Source organism: Schistocerca gregaria, chromosome 2 (genome assembly GCF_023897955.1).
Source record: "Schistocerca gregaria isolate iqSchGreg1 chromosome 2, iqSchGreg1.2, whole genome shotgun sequence".
Classification (NCBI taxonomy): domain Eukaryota; kingdom Metazoa; phylum Arthropoda; class Insecta; order Orthoptera; family Acrididae; genus Schistocerca; species Schistocerca gregaria.
Window position 1 is genome coordinate 258,701,298 of NC_064921.1, and position 16,821 is coordinate 258,718,118.

The 16,821-nt window shown below is 36.5% G+C and overlaps 1 protein-coding gene across 1 annotated transcript; it reads right to left on the reverse strand.

Annotated features, from left to right (window-relative positions):
* Nucleotides 1–10,421: 10,421 nt before the first annotated feature.
* On the reverse strand, nt 10,422–15,673 carry LOC126336823 (ankyrin-3-like). The gene has a single exon (XM_050000884.1). It carries the CDS (start codon nt 13,247–13,249, stop codon nt 11,276–11,278), a length of 1,974 nt encoding a protein of 657 aa, XP_049856841.1. The 5' UTR covers nt 13,250–15,673; the 3' UTR covers nt 10,422–11,275.
* Nucleotides 15,674–16,821: the final 1,148 nt, after the last annotated feature.

Genomic DNA, 16,821 nt, shown 5'->3' on the forward strand with positions numbered 1-16,821 from the left:
ACAAAACAGAATTTATCCCTTGTGAGAGGTTTTCAGTGTTATAACTAAAAGAAATGCTCCAGGAAGACAGAGCTGCACACTGTCTATGTTTACTCTAAATACTACTGACAAAGAAATATACAGCAGCTTGGACTATACTGTAGAACAAAAAGAATAGTCACTTTATGTCTCAAATCAAAATAAAAGTAGTCTAACCAACTGAAAGGCTTCAACTTATAATAGCACTATATGAACGTTACAGAGCAAGTGGAATGCCATATGGTGTGGTGTATTTAGCACAGCATCACTTGGGAATCTCTGCAACTGAACAGGTAAATCTAGATGAATGTAAGAAAATATTGATTACTAATACATAGCTTGTAAACTACAAAAGATAGCACCTTACATCAGTCTCACACAAAATACCAAATAATTATATTTTCACAGTTAATAGATACAAGAAAGCAGTGAAAAATTCTCATGGGTTACTAGGAGCTGACATTAAAACTAATCACATGTTATTCATGACATACATGAACGTAACACTGAAAAAAGGGAAGAAAACTTATGAAGTGAAGACATGCACCATAGAAAGAATAAGAAAAGAAGGAATGAAACACTAGTTAAGAAGTTAGCCCAAACCATAAAAGAAGACAGAAAGAAAGAAGTAGAGGAAAGATGGACAAAAATCAAAAGTGCCATGACCAAAACAGCGGACGAAGAGAGTCATTTCGGATAAGGACCAATAAACTGTAAAGGAAGAGAAACAGGATGAAAATGGTAAGATACTGTACAAGGAAGAAGAAACAATAAAGATATGGAAGGGAGAAACCATAATCATCTACTGAAATGGAAGATGAGATAGAATCAGAGGGGAAAGGAGCTTCAATTCTGGCCATAAAAATACAAAAAAGTGATAAAGGAAATGAAGAGAGGTGAATCCACTGGATTGGATGGTCTTCCTGTTGAATTATTTTAATGTTTGGATGAAAAGGGCAGAGCATAAATAACAGCTTTGTGCAGTGTGATATATGGGAGTGATACATGACCAGAAGACTTTGTCAAGACTCTGATGATTCCAGTCCCTAAGAAATTGGGTACCTAGAAATGCACAGAATGCAGAACAATAATTATAACCACTCATGTTGCCTAAAGTATATTGAAGGTATAGAATCATAGACAAGTAAGTGAAATGGAAGAGAATGTAGGGGAAGTGCAATTTGGCTTCAGAAATGGAGAGGTACAAGGGATGATACTGGATTAATTATAATATTTGGTGAGAAATATATAGAAAGTGGAAAAGGAATGAGTTTGTGTTTCACAGATTTAGAAAAGATGTTAGACTGAGTGAAGTGGAACAAGATAATGGAAATTCTAAAATCGAAGCAGGTGATCTGATGTAGGTTAACTAGTGAATGCCAATCAGCTTCCGTTGTCAGTTCTGTGACACATTAATCCATTGTAAGTTCATTTCTTTTATTAGGTATAATCTGGCTGCTCTGAGAGAAGGAGGTGGGGCTTGTTTCAGCAGCCAATGTGCTATGAGTCAATTCCCAGCCTCTGGTCCCAGCATCCTCTGGTCACAAGGCCAAAAGCAACTATGAAGCTAGGAGGAGGAGAAGGAAGGAGTAAGCACAGGTAGCCACAAGATCAACAGCATCATATTTGCTGATGAAGTAGCACTGATTGCAGGTAAAACAATATCTCTTCAAAGAACACTAGTCAGACTTGGAGGAGGATTGCAAGAGAACGGAAAGAAAATCTACACAAAGAAAACTAAGGTGTTGGTAGTACATTACAAAGATATGAAAGTGGAAACAACAGAACATCAAATTACCCTGCTTGTGAAGTACAAACGTTTGGGGACCATGCTAACTGTAAACTGGACTAGTAACCATGAGATAAAAATCAAGTATTGCAATAGTAAAGTAATCCTTCCAGAAAAAGACACACTTTTGTGCAACAAATTATGGTTACAGTTAATAAAAATATTTGTAAAATGCCTTCTGTGAAGTGATTTTCAAACAACTCTTAAACATGGGCATTAAATGAGAGAAACTAGACAAAATTGAAGAATTTGAGATGTGGGTGGAGAACAGAATGGAGAAAATAAAAGAGATGGATAAAATCAGTGTTTGATTTGTGGAAAGAGTGAAGGACTAAATAACTCTCCTCGTTAAGAAAATAAAATCAGACTGGGTAGGACATATACTGCGAGGAAAAGAAATTGTGAGACATTTAAATTATCCTTACAGTTGAATTTGAAAAGTAGATATGGTTTCAGTTTATGTTTATAGATAATTTTATTAACTACTACATTCCTTACTTTCCAGAGCAGGGGGGAGGAAGTGTTCAAAAAATTTCCATTGGTGACAATCTGACTCCCTTCTGTGCCATATTCAAGTTTAGTGAACGATAGTGTAAGTCATTTCTTCTTCTAGTATTACACTTATGACCGTTACTGTTGTTTCCGAATTGCCATTGACTGCTGACAACAAACTTCATGAGGAATCAATGTGTTTTGAGTCTGTTGTCAGTATGACCAACTGTTTAAAAATCTGTCTGCAGGAGGTTTCAGAGTAGACACCATTTATTATCCATTCTCAAACTCAGCACTCTTTTACACAGTAAATGACAAATGTGTTGAACTTCAAGAGAAATATTATGATCTTGTTCTCTTTCCAGCAAGTTGAACTAACAAAGTTTGAGCTTCCAGCTGGGCAAAACTGTCTGTGCCAGAAGGAATTGGGAGTAACTATTCATAATATCATGACATTTCTAGGAATGTTACCCAGGTGGAATCTGGAACATTTTGCATAAGCAAAAGATTATACAACAGAACTATAACCAGTAACTCAGTAGTTGAGTTAAGGAAAAGCAGCAACAGCACTGGAAACATAATTATAAAGCAAACTGTGTGGATGAAAAAATTTAATTTTTTCTTGAATGTATTCCTACATCATTATGAGTCCCATTTTATAAAAACAAACAATGGTAAAATTAAACAAAAACTACAACATGGGATGGATAATGCCTCTTATTAAAGTATCTTGTGCCAGGAAGAAAGAGCTCTACCTAATTCAGAGAAATAGCTGTTGTGAAAACTCATCAATGGAAGTATTATAAAGTTCTCCAGTCTGTTAACTGAAAAGCAGGATGATATACTGATTAGATTAGATTAGATTAGATTAATACTTGTTCCATAGATCATGAATACGACACTTCGTAATGATGTGGAACGTGTCAGGTTAATAAAAGATGTCTAAAAATTCAGCCAATGAGTAGAAGGAGTTGTCATCTAGAAATTCTTTTAATTTATTTTTAAATGTTAGTTGGCTATCTGTCAGGCTTTTGATGCTGTTTGGTAGGTGCCCAAAGACTTTTGTGGCAGCATAATTTACCCCTTTCTGTGCCAAAGTCAGATTTAACCCTGCATAGTGAAGACCATCCTTTCTCCTGGTGTTATAGGTATGCACACTGCTATTACTTTTGAATTGGGTTGGATTATTATCAACAAATTTCATAAGGGAATATATATACTGTGAGGTTACTGTGAGGATCCCTAGATCCCTAGATTTGCCCCTCTGTGATTAGTGCAAATCAGCTGACTTTGTGGCACTCTGGAATGTGTACACTCATTGCCAACCTTAACTATGTAACAGTATTGTGCACCATAGCAATAAATAGTCATTGTGAATATAGTTTTAAGTCACGTGCACATTGTTTGTTAGTATTATTTAGAAAACTAAGTGAAGAGGCCGGTCCTACTAGTGACTGCCCATCAGCTTTCTTCATCAGTTCAGCAACACATGAATCCAGTATAAGTTCTTTTTTTATTGGGTATAAGCTGGCTGCTCTGACTGAGAGTAGGAAGTGAGGCTTGTCTTGGCAGTCAATGTGCTATGAGCCAATTCCAAGCTTCCAGTCCCAGTGTCCTATAAAAGTGTGTGACAAGTACTGTGAACAAACAATAAAAAAAGTTCCAAAAATACATTAAAAACAACCTGGAGCTTGGTTAAACGAAAAGCAAATAAAAACAGCTAAACAAATGAACCTACGTTCCCACATAGCTGCAGCAATAACACACTGAAATCCTCTGCCACAAAATTTAATCCTTACCTGGTAATGGTAGCAACAAATTATTGCTATTAGTAACACTGTTATTCAATTTAATGCCCACTGTGAACTTTGCAGCAAGATATACTGACTACTACTGATAATATCTTTGCAGACAAATATAGGAAAAGAAAGTCGTATCAAAAAACCGATAGTAAATGAGCTATCTGTTCATGACATGCAGCATCTTGTGTTTAATTTTGAAATTTCTCAGGATAAAAAAATCTATAAAATCTGAGAACAAGAGGGTAATCAGCCAAAAATTGAGAATTTTAGTAAACTGCTAAAAGACATGAACTGGACAGATGTTTACAATACTTCTGATTCAAATATAAAATACAAAGCATTCATTAATAAAGATACTTCCTCTTTTGAAAATTGTTTTCTGCTAAAGGTAACTCAGATCAAACAGAAGTATGAAAATAAGCTTTGGATTACACAAGGAATAAAGACGTCATGTGGGACAAAAAGGGGACACTATCTGCTGTCTAGGAACAGCTGTGGTGTTTGCATTGTAATGCATTACATAGAATACTGTAAAATGTTGAAGCAAGTAATCCAGAAATCAAAGCATCTTTATTATGAAAAAAAAAAGATAATTATATCAGGCAACAAAATGAAAACTGTATGGGATATAGTGAAGGCAGAGACAGGTGAGGCCAGAAAGGAAGAGGAACAGATAGCTCTAAAAATAAATGAGACATTGGTAACAAGTGCACGTAGTGTTACAAACCTCTTAAACAAGTACTTTGTTTCTGTTACTGAATGCTTGGGGTTATCAGGTTCAGTCAACAGTGCAATGGAGTATCTGAGACTATTTTTTACAAATAACTTCAGTAAAGCGGAAATGACACTCACGTCTACCAAAGAAGTAGCATCCATCATAAAATCGTTAAAATCTATGTTTTCTAGTTGTTATGATAACATATCAATGAAGCTAATCAAATAATTGACATTGTAATTATGTCAGAGACAGCAAAGCACTTGGAAGACCAGTTGAACAGAATGGACAGTGTCCTGAAAGGAGGATATAAGATGAACGTCAACAAAAGCAAAACAAGGATAATGGAATGCAGTCGAATTAAGTCGGGTGATGCTGAGGAAATTAAATTAGGAAATGAGACACTTAAAGTAGTAAAGGAGTTTTGCTATTTGGGGAGCAAAATAACTGATGATGGTCGAAGTAGAGAGGATATAAAATGTAGACTGGCAATGGCAAGGTAAAAATTGTAGAGGGAGACCAAGAGATGAATACACTAAGCAGATTCAGAAGGATGTAGGTTGCAGTGAGTACTGTGAGATGAAGAAGCTTGCACAAGATAGAGTAGCATGGAGAGCTGCATCAAACCAGTCTCAGGACTGAAGACCACAACAACAACAACAACAACAACAATCAAAGAATGCTCATATGAGTTGAGTTGTATCTTAAGTTATTTGTGCAATCAATCTCTTGTCAGTTGAACATCTCTAAACTGCCTAAAATATGCTGAAGTTAAGACTTTACAAGAAGTGGGATAAAAAGATACCATCATACTATTGACAGATTTCAGTTTTGCTGGCTTTCTCAAAAATATCTGAAAAAGTTGTGTTCAAGAACCTCCTTAAGCACCTGACTGCAAATAATATATTGTCCAAGTCACAGTTTGGGTTTCTTTAGGATTCTGATATTAGAGAAAGCTATTTACATGTACAGTGAGAATGTACTTAATTCATTAGATAACAAATTAGAGGCAACTGGCATTTTCTGTGAACTGTCAAACGCCTTTGACAGTATGAATCACAGCATTCTCTTAAGTAAACTAGAATATTATGGTGTCAATGGCAGTGCTGCAGAATGGTTTGTCTTATCCAGCTAACAGGAAACAATGGGTGTCATTGCAAAATACCTGTGGAGTCAGCAGTTAATCTTCATGTGACTGGGAATTAATTACATGTGGTGTTCTTCAAGGTTCCATCTTGGGTTCACCGAGTTTTCTTGTGTACATTAATGACCTGGCATCTGTTACATTGGCAGATGCTAAGTGTGTTTTATTTGCAGATGATAGAAACATTACAATAAGAAGCATGTCAACTACAAATTTAGAAATAGTTGCTAATCAAATTTTTCACTAAGAATAATACATGGTTTATAGCTATATCACAGTAATTAAACTTTTAAAAGACCCACTAAATGCAGTTCACAACCCATAACAGATTTCCTTCCAGCATGTGTATAACATATGAACATATGCAGATCAAAGAGGTTGACACTTAAATTTCTGGGATTACAACTTGATAATGAATTCAGTTCGGAAGGGCATACCACAGAATTGCTGAAGTGCCTAAACAAGTCTGTATTTGCAGCGATAATGATGTCAGATGTAGAAGCTAAAAATATAAAAACCCTTGTTTACTTTCATTCTATATGTCATACAGGATCGTATTCTGGGGTAACTCAGCAAACTGAGCAAAAGCTTTTAGCATGCAAAAGCATGTAATAAAAATCATTTGTGGTGTAAAAACCTGTAAAAGAATCTTTGGATTCTAACCACTACTTCTCAGTATATTTATTCCTTAATCAAATTTGTTGTGAATAATATATCTCTATTTCCAACCAATAGCGCAATACATAGTCTTAATACTAGGAATAAGAATAATCTACATAAAGACCTAAAATCACTAAAAGGAACACACATTTGTAATAAATTTCCAGCACCCATTAAAAACCTGGTTTCAATTACAGAGTTTGAAACACTTTTGATAAGCAATTCGACCTGCTCTATAGATGAATATCTTAACAGGGACTGTTAGACCAGCTTAAGTAAAAAATGTCTGTTGGATTGCAGACTTGGCAGCACTTGGTCACAACCATCAAGATTAGGTATTTTATGTATGATAAATTTATTAAAAGTGCATAACTATGTTTCAGTCTGACAGAGCATTAATTCTGTAAATATTAGCAGTTCCTGTTTACTGTAATCCATTCCCCTGTTTTGACGATCTCCTGACAAATGATCAGTGTAGTGAGTATTATATTCAAATGTGGTTTTATGTTTTCTATGTTACACTTTCCAAAAGTTCCACACCTACGAGAGTCATCTTATAATACTGCAGCTGGTAATAAAGAAAGAAAGAGAGATGAATCAGATTCAATCCATTACACACTGTAAACTCCATTAACAGATGTCAGCATAAAATTCTGTATACCGTCCACAAACAGATAATAAAAACCTATGAGGTTGCTGATGCAGGTAAATGTTCTGGCTATGTATTAAAATGCCACCTTTGAACTTTGTAATTAGTTATTATTAAAGCCATCTACAAAAATGGAGTTTGTCAAATCAGCAAATTGTGAATACATTTCATTCATGTCAGATTTGTTCAAAACGTTTAGACAAAGTGACCTACAAGAGAACACTCGCTCACTCTCAGTAAATGTGGTTAACTGTTTCTCTGTGTGGCTTTAATAATGGAATCTCCACAGAGCTTTCATTTATAGCTTAACAAAAACATTCCTGGCAAGCTTGAAAAACAAAAGCTACACTACTTATACGTACAATTACCTCACCCCCTTTGATTATGCGAACTAAAAATTCTGATTGCTTATGGGGCCCAAGAGCAAACTGTTCAGCAGATTATCAGAGACTGCCCTCTCAAAAAGTATCCAGGACCAATCAATGTCATTGTTAATAGTGCTGCCTCTACTAACAATTGTCTTCATTCACTATAACTGATTAAATATATCTATTTTAATTAAGTCTTAATTTTACAGTTTATTCAGCAACAAAAATCTTTGATCATTTTCCCAACAACATAAAGTGTCTGGCAAGTAGCAGATCAAGTTTTAAATCTCACTTAAAATAATTTCTTTTGGACAACTACTTCTATTCCATGAACAAGTTTCTGTTCCAAAACTGGTAAAAAAAAGTACTTCAAAATGTAGTCACATGTGTAGAACTAAAAGTTTCAGTAATATTAGCACTATTCATGTGCGTGTGTGTATAATCTTGTAATCTGACTTATTCCACATCATGTCCATAAAATATTCGTGAAAGTCATCTATGGAACATGACATGACAAAACTAAACTAACATTATCCTAGTTAGTACTATCAAATTATTGTTTTTTAGAATTTAAACAAGTTAGTTTTGAGTTTAAATCCTTAAATGTACACTTGCAAACAATGTGTCTCTAACTGCTGTTGTCACCATAAAATAAATAAATATCCAATGAACAAAAGTTTGACAGCCTTAATGGTATGCATCCATTTTGTGTGTATGAAGAGTTACCTGCAAAACAGAATGCAGGTGACAGTGATAAAATTAGATGACAGGAATAATAAATCCTATTTCAGAATAGGTTAGCATCAAGTAATGGATCAGCCAAAATCTAAACATATCAGCTAATATCTAAATAGGTCTGACTATGATTCCAGCAAACAGTTTAAACTGTAATCTCACAATGACACACATTATACAATTTTTAAACAATAAACACTATCCATTGCTTCCAAAAATATACATTAAAGACCATTCACCAAAGAAATCACTTTGCATAACATTATTTGGTTAAACTAAAATGGAGTCACCACATAAGTTTATTAATTAAGAACAAGTTAAACATGTTTGCACTGAACAGTATATCTCACTGTGTAGACTTGAAGACAAGAGTGTTCATTTATTTAACATACTTTCATTCCTTATAGTCCAGTAGAATACACCCTGTGTCAAACCATATTCAAAACACAAAAACAAGTTACATCATCATATGTAACAGACAGACAAGATTCATGTTGTCCTCTTTTCCCTACACCAACAATACTCAACCTTCCATGCCTTTGTACTTATGAAACAATAGCTTTTCTAAGGGAATACTTAAGAACCTCCAATGTATATCAGCAAAACCTCCAATGCATATCACCAATACAGCTCTGTGCATAATCGCAGGTCAAGAAAACACAGTAACATTCATGTCTCCCATTCCGGAACATCTGTCTGTCTGAAAAATGTCCTTCATAGTGGAACATAATTATACTGTCACCTGCCTAACAGAATCAAGCTGGTATTGAAACAAAGCTTGTTCAAAATAAGCTGAAGTCATTTATCATATACCACAGATCCTACTCTGTAAATGAATTCATCACCAAATTAAATCTAATTTCATAACATAAAATTATCACAGACATCATGTGTGTAATAAATTGCATGTATGATAAATTGTATTTACATAGTAAACAGTTACACAGTCAAATTGTTCACATAAATGACTTCCCATATCTATATAAGAAATCACAGTAGGCCTTCACCAAAACAAAAGAAATATATCAATAATGAAAATAAATTCTGAGGCAATGAAGCTGAATTAAATAAAGTATGTTGTCAGCAAAATCAAGCAATAAGATTATTCTTTGAAGCAGATAACCACATATCTTGATTCAGTTTCTGTACAGACCCTGGAGTTCCTACCCTCACTTACCAATGCATTTTCTGTATAATATGTTTCAGATGAACTGACAGTTACATGATCACAATGCAAGACTCCAAGTTAATTTCCATGTAGACTTTACCTCACTGTCAAAATTCTGGGTTTGTTCCATATTCTGGTGCACAGATCTTTAACCATGCCCCATTAAACTAATGGATGAAATTTGGAATCTCTACACATTACAAACAATTTTTTTTTAACTTACCTTACTGTTCACTACATACCTACTTCTGCAAATCAGCTATCTAATCCTCAAGATTCAAGAACTGAAAACTTCTGTTAGCTGTATGATAAGTAGCATTGGACACAAGAATGATTTTCTATAGTTACGGAGTTGATAACCCAGTAATATTTGATTTCTAAATGCGAGTTACCAATAAGAGATTAAAATCAGTTACTTAATAAATTTGAGAGAACAGTTTTTCTTCAAATTTAATTTTACTATGCTATATGTAGCATGTGTAACACACATGGACACACTAAAAAAAACAGAAAGAGAGAGATTCTAATTCTAATTCTAGGGGGGGGGGGGGGGGAGAGGATATGTTTCCATTTGTATCTAACATTTTTTTTTTTCCTTTTCACTTTTAACTGTTCTTGCCTTTATCTACCACTGAACAGTCATACCAAATTGTGTATTATGAGCAGTTTTAATGTAATTAGGTGTTTTCTATTTATTTATGGTACATGTTCTATACGTGTGAGCGTGTTACTTTTATACAACTTGCATCTTTCCTATTTTATTATGAATTTATTGCAGATGTTGCAAATACAACAAAAACAGCTCCAAAGCTGTGACTAGATTTTGTAAAAATGTAAGTATATGATAGTGAAGTATATATAGGTTATCAGGATGCATAGGCTAAACACAAATTTATTTTTTATTGACGGACTCACATTACCGTGTACATATTTTAACTCTACATTTTTTCTTACATGCAGAGGATTAGTTACTCTTCATTATTTCAAACATTTCATTTGTTTCTTTGTCTTTATAATGTGACATCCCCAAACTGCACTATAATGAAAAAACTGGTTTCAACAACAATTATTGAAAGACCTCACTGAACAATTATAAACTGAGATGATCCACAAGGCTTGTAAACCAACTACAGTATATATCTGTGCAGCATTTCATATTGTAATTTAACATGCAGCTTCACATGCATTCTTAAATGTCAACATAATGAACAAGTTTACCAAATTGATGGAGTTAATATATAATGCATTTTACATAAAAACCATGAGCCTTAAGATGGTTTAAAGAAATACTTAAATTTATTTTCACATGCTTCTAATAGTGAAAAGAAAGAACATAAAAACACCTGGAAACAGCAGACAAGATTATACCAGTTCAACAAAAAAATGTATATTTATAATAATTTGCAAACATGATTTGAGCTTCTAAAATGCTTGGCATCAGATAATATTGTAGTGCTAATTGTTAACATGTGTGCTGATGCTTCAAAGTATTCACAGCAAACTGACACTAGTAAGCTAAGACGAAACATTAATTAGAACAAAGTACGACATGGTCGTTTCAACATGTTGCATGTATACAGATTGCCTTTATACTCTCATTCAATTATTTCCTTCAGTGACGGTGGCTACTTTTCTGATAACAACAGTGTACAAAATCTCAGGCAATCTATATCACTTTCACTACTTCTGTCAAACAAGGCTTATATGATTGAGTATAAAAATGTACTCTACTCTATTACAGATCACAAAGCAATTTACAAAGTTTTTCACATTCATGTTTTGAAGCTATTTGTATCAGTGTTTCTTGATTTACATTTTTGCAATTTTTTATGGCGAGAAATTCAGCATATTTTATGTCCTTTAGTGAATTTAACTCTCTTAGGACTGTGCTATCGTTTTGACTAATTCTAATAAACATACATTCAATTAGTTTTAGTGTCTCAGCAACTTCGTTTTTCCCTCCTTCTTGGGCAAAATGTAGTGGTGTTTTTTTGCCTGATTTGGTTCTAGCGTTGTATACTGCACCATGTTGCAGTAAAATACATAGTATTTCATGATGCCCAAATTTTGCTGCATAATGTAGAGGAGTATTGCCATTGCTGTCATTTAAATTAATACTGGCCCCATTTTCTAGCAAAACATTAACAACGGCTACGTATCCTTTCCAAGATGCATACATAAGTGGTGTTCCATACCTGACACTTCTGCTGTTGACAGGTGCCCCTTCTTGAACACATTTTTCAATTTCAGAACACTTGGCTTTTTTCACTGCTTGAAACAGCTTTTCAGTAGCATGCAACAAAGCAGTCTCCGAAACGACAATGTCACCAAAGCTACTTTGGGGCTTCACGTCATAATATGCACCATTCTCTAATAGGTATCTAGCAACTACAGGACTACCGAACTTTACAGCTATATGCAGAGGTGTTTCATCAATGCTTCCCTTAGCATTTATATCAGCGCCATTTTCTATGAGAGCTTTCATGGTATTCAGTTTACAGGCGTGTTTCTTTACACCCAAGTGTCTCGATTTGCGCCGGGTAGGATCCTCACCTGCCGCAAAATGAAGAGGTGTCCAGTTGGTGTCATCGAGTGCATCAACCTCGGCCCCTTTAGCCAAAAGGTATTTGACTACCTCGGCATGCCAGAAGTTTGCTGCGAAATGCAGCGGCGTATTCTGCTTTTGGGTCCTTGCGTCAATTACAGCACCACTGGCGATAAGGATTTTTACGGTGTCCAAATAGCCCTTGCAAGCTGCGGTATGCAATGGTGTCCACATTCGATTGTCAGTGACATTAACTTCAGCTCTGTTTTCGATAAGGACGTTTATTATATCAGTGCTATCGGTCTCAGCAGCAAGGTATAAGGGTGTTATCCCAGTCCTGTCCTTCGAATTCACGCTAACACCTTTTCCAATCAAAAGTCTGGCAGTTTCCGCTGGGTATCCACTGTACGCTACACTGTGCAAAGGGGTCCATCCTTCGATATTTCTTGCCTTCACATCCGCTCCATTGTTAATCAACAACTGAGTCACTGCAGCATGTCTGTATTGTATGGCCGTATGCAGTGGCGTGAAGCCATCCTCGTTCTTTGCATTAATCGCGGCCTTGTTCTGGATCAGCAGCTTTGCTATGTTAGTATTTCCCTTTCCTGCTGCAAAATGCAATGGTGTCACAAGGTTTGAATTTCTTGCATTTACAAGAGCACCATTTTGTACAAGAATTCTGGCTATATCTTCAAAATTTTCGTACACAGCATAAAATAAAGGAGTGAATTTTCTGTCATTCTCGGCATTTACATCGGCATTTGCATATACTAGTGCCTTCACCACGGATAAACGGCCGTAAAATGCTGCAAGGTGCAGTGGGTAAAGATTGGAACGAGTCTTTGCGTTGACACAAGCGCCCGCACGGATCAAAGTGAGCACGATGTTTACGTTAGCATTTTCAGCTGCTACATGTAATGGTGTCAGATCTTCCTCCACCTTCAACGCTGAACCAGGGCAAGAACCCCGAGCATTTACATCACTGCCCCGTGCGATAAGCGCTTTGAGCATGTGCAAATCGCCGTGCGCAGCAGCAATATGGAGCGGTCCTAGTTTGACGAGAGTGCCTGGGTATACGCCTGTCACCCGCATTTCCTGAGAATCTTCCAAATCGCCAGCTCCTACTGCAGCGGGGATTGTGCCTACGATGTCGTCCATGTACATGGCTCACAAAATATGTCGCGATCACTAAAAACGGTGAAACACAGCACTCACAAACACACGTGAACCTCTTACACTAGGAGAAATTGCTACCGCTTTCCACTACTGCGTCAACTACCGCTTGCGATAAAATGCCTAATAAAAGCACTCAAATGAAAACATGCCACCCACGCACTCCAACGTCTGAGGCACAAATCCACGTCGGTAACGTAGAAGCAAGAAAAAAATCTACAGCGGTGCCCAAGCTGATACTACCGCAAAACAACGCTGCGATCATTGAACAACTTCAGTGAAATATTAGCATCTTTCACAAGTACAATCACACTCAACTGCCCCAGTCAAATATGCGCACTACTACGAATAGATCGGTTCATAAAAATGTGAATCCCCTTAGTGGCATCAACCGGGACACCAAACTAAGATGACGTACTTCGTGCGATTAACAACTGTATACATGTTCATTCTCGGTATAGGTGAAGGAAGCAGTAATACCACAAATTCATAGGAGAACTGTCACAACTACGACTAACATTCAACGCACACTTCCGTCAATTGATTTAAGGTCTAGCGCGACTGCCATCTCGCGGTAGAGCTGCTGCAACTAAAGCTAGGCGTAAATTGCGAAGCGCAAAGCGCTTGTGCACGGTGAAGGGCAGCGCCAAGTTATGTTAACTTCCAGATTCGGGTGGGGCGTGCAAATTGGGATGCGCAAGTAAAACGCCTTGACGTTTCGTCCCGGAAGCCAGTGTCACGTGGCTAGCTGCTGTACACCTTATCCGCCTGGCTGTACCCAGCGACAGATTAACAGCTGACGCGGAACTCTTACGCCCGGCTGAAATATGACTGTGTATTTGTGACCGTAAAATTCGTCTACTTTTCCTGGTTTTGATCCCTTATTTATTCATAGGCACTAAACAAATTAGCGAGTATACTAAATGGCAGACTGCTATAACAGGGAAGAAATATGGCGCTAATTGCATTTAAGTAGTGCTCAGGAACTTTCGCCTAACAAAGAAAGCGTGTGATTGCTATTTTTGTAACAAGTGTGTGACCCCGTTGCAGAAGTGGACTCAAGATTAAACAGTAGTGAACAATTGTATGTGGTCAAGTTAAATATCATCATGCATTAGATATTAATAAGTTTATCACGATATTGAAGCTTTTCTCCCAAAATTAATAAAAGAAGACGATACCATACACCACTGACACTTCGGGGACTACTTTCAATACATGTATACGGAAATTTGAAATGTAATTATTACTTTAACTTAGCGTTAGATGTATGACACGAAACGCTCATATTTTTACAGGCGTCTGTATAAATTATAAAGGTAGTTCATTGCCATCTTCATCCCAGCGAGGTTAAAACTATTAATATTAATTAAATCTAAAAGCGACATTAACATCACTACCATACGCGGAGTCAAGTCTATCTGCATCACGTCTTAAGATGACTCACCTGACTTTTGTTTGCTTTTGGAATTAAGTATTTTTTAGCGTACAACAGTCAAACAATGTTGTAAATAATCGAAAAGGGTGGTCTATATAATTCATTCACATACGCAAAATTTCTTTGATAGTTCTGACTTTTCTTTACCCAAAGGAATACTGTTAGTGTACAGTACAGTTTACACAAATTTTAACACAAGGAAGTGTAGCTTGTATTTCCTTTTCACTTGCAATGGTTCCTAACTTGTAAAGGGTGACACCGCTTTTAATAGCTTGCAACCTGCTGAGTGTGAGCCTACAATGTCAATTTGACATGTAGGTGTATGACTAGCTGCCTGGCTGAGCATACTTAATAACTCTATGACACTGAGTTTGTAATGGAAAGTGTAAACATCATCAGCTTCCGCGTTATTTAAAATATGGATGTCATGTCAAAGAACAATTTAAGAGCATCTATTATGCCTCCTTTCTTTTCCACCTTACATATGAGAGCATATTCTGGGGTAATTTGGCAGGAGTTAAGTGAGTTTTTGGAATACAAAAAGATGCCATTAGAATCATGAAGGAAGTAAACGTAAAAACTGCTGTAAGCCCCCGTTTAAGACTTGGGTATGCTACATTTACCGTGTATATGCATTATGGAGACACTCGTTTGTTTAAACTCACCTGATGGGCAAGGAATAGACTATTTAAACAGTTACAGTCATCACCGTAATAGTGTCATAGTATTCTTCAGTCTCAATGGTTTGATGCAGCTCACCACACCACTTGATGCCCAGCGAGCCTCTTAATCTCCGAATAACTACTGCAGCCTACATCATTTCAAGCCTGCTTAATGTATTCATTTCTTTAATATCATGAACACCAAAAGCAAAGCAACAAACAAAAAATAAAGAAACATGAGAATAAGCAAGCGATAAAGGAGTGGGCAAACGTAGCACAAATCTTAGCAGCTACTTTCTGAATGGCAGAACAGGCGCAGTCAGATGTTCTTGTAAACTAGGTGGGTGGGATCACGTGACGTCAATTTCCGGTCCTAAACGTCAGCGCAGCCACGCGTTTTATTGACGCGAGACACTCCCCACCCAGACGCGGTGATGACGTGACTACGCCTACGCACGTCGCATGGCGTTCTGTTTGTGGCTCGTTGTTTTGCTGTTTTGTTTCGTAATTGATTTTATTTTGTCAAGAGGAATGCACAGTTCAGTGACTGGTGAGCCATCAGCCACAGCGATTTTATCTTCTGCCTCCACAATGTCTTCAGATCGTAAGAAGATGCAGATGATTCATCGTGAGGGTAGTGCAATAGTAAGAAATATGTTGTTCAAGAAGCAAGGCTGGAAATTTTAAATATTATTCAGTGAAACAAGGCTGTCTATGTGCTGCTTAATTATGCTGGCGTACCTGCATGATCTGTTAGAAAAATTCGAAAAATAGAAACTTCCATGGGTTTTACGCGGCTATTATGTGGCTTATGTATCTGTGCGTAGGTGCTGGAAGGTATAGAGCTTGTGATAGTCTAGTCATTAGAGCTCGAGTTTCGTAAGACGAACGTGTATAGGCAACTGCTCGAGTCCCGCTAAAACTTAATTATTAATCTATTTTTTCATCACTGGTAATATTATTTAACTTATATGGCATTTGTGAGGTAATATAATAAAAAACACGTGTATTTGCATGAAGTTTCAATGTACGATTTCCATGTCTGTATGACAAATACCATCCTGCAAAGGTGATGCGAGGGCACATCCAACGAGTAACTGAACATTACTCTTGTGGTCTGGTATATTGTGTCTTACTATGTTACTGATTGTGGAAAACATCAGTATTTATAGAGGTTTGACTTCGGTTTTCCAAGCCTGTCATTCGTCCTTGAAAATTTAATTTCAAATATTAAATAGTCATATTATATATGTAATTCACTACAGTTTCATGAAAATGCATGTGGGTCTTTCTTGAATGCATTAGCTCTCAAATGTCATGTAAATTGGGTAATGTGACCAGTGATGAAAAAAAATATTGATTAAAAAATAAGTATTCGAACCGTGCCTCGTCCATGATCCTCTAGCATAGTGCAGACACCACTTGACCACAACGACTTCGTACGGGTGGCTTCTTCGCAATGA

Excerpts from the sequence above, each read along its gene's own strand:
- LOC126336823 (XM_050000884.1), bottom strand. The coding sequence starts at position 13,249 with ATGTACATGGACGACATCGTAGGCACAATCCCCGCTGCAGTAGGAGCT.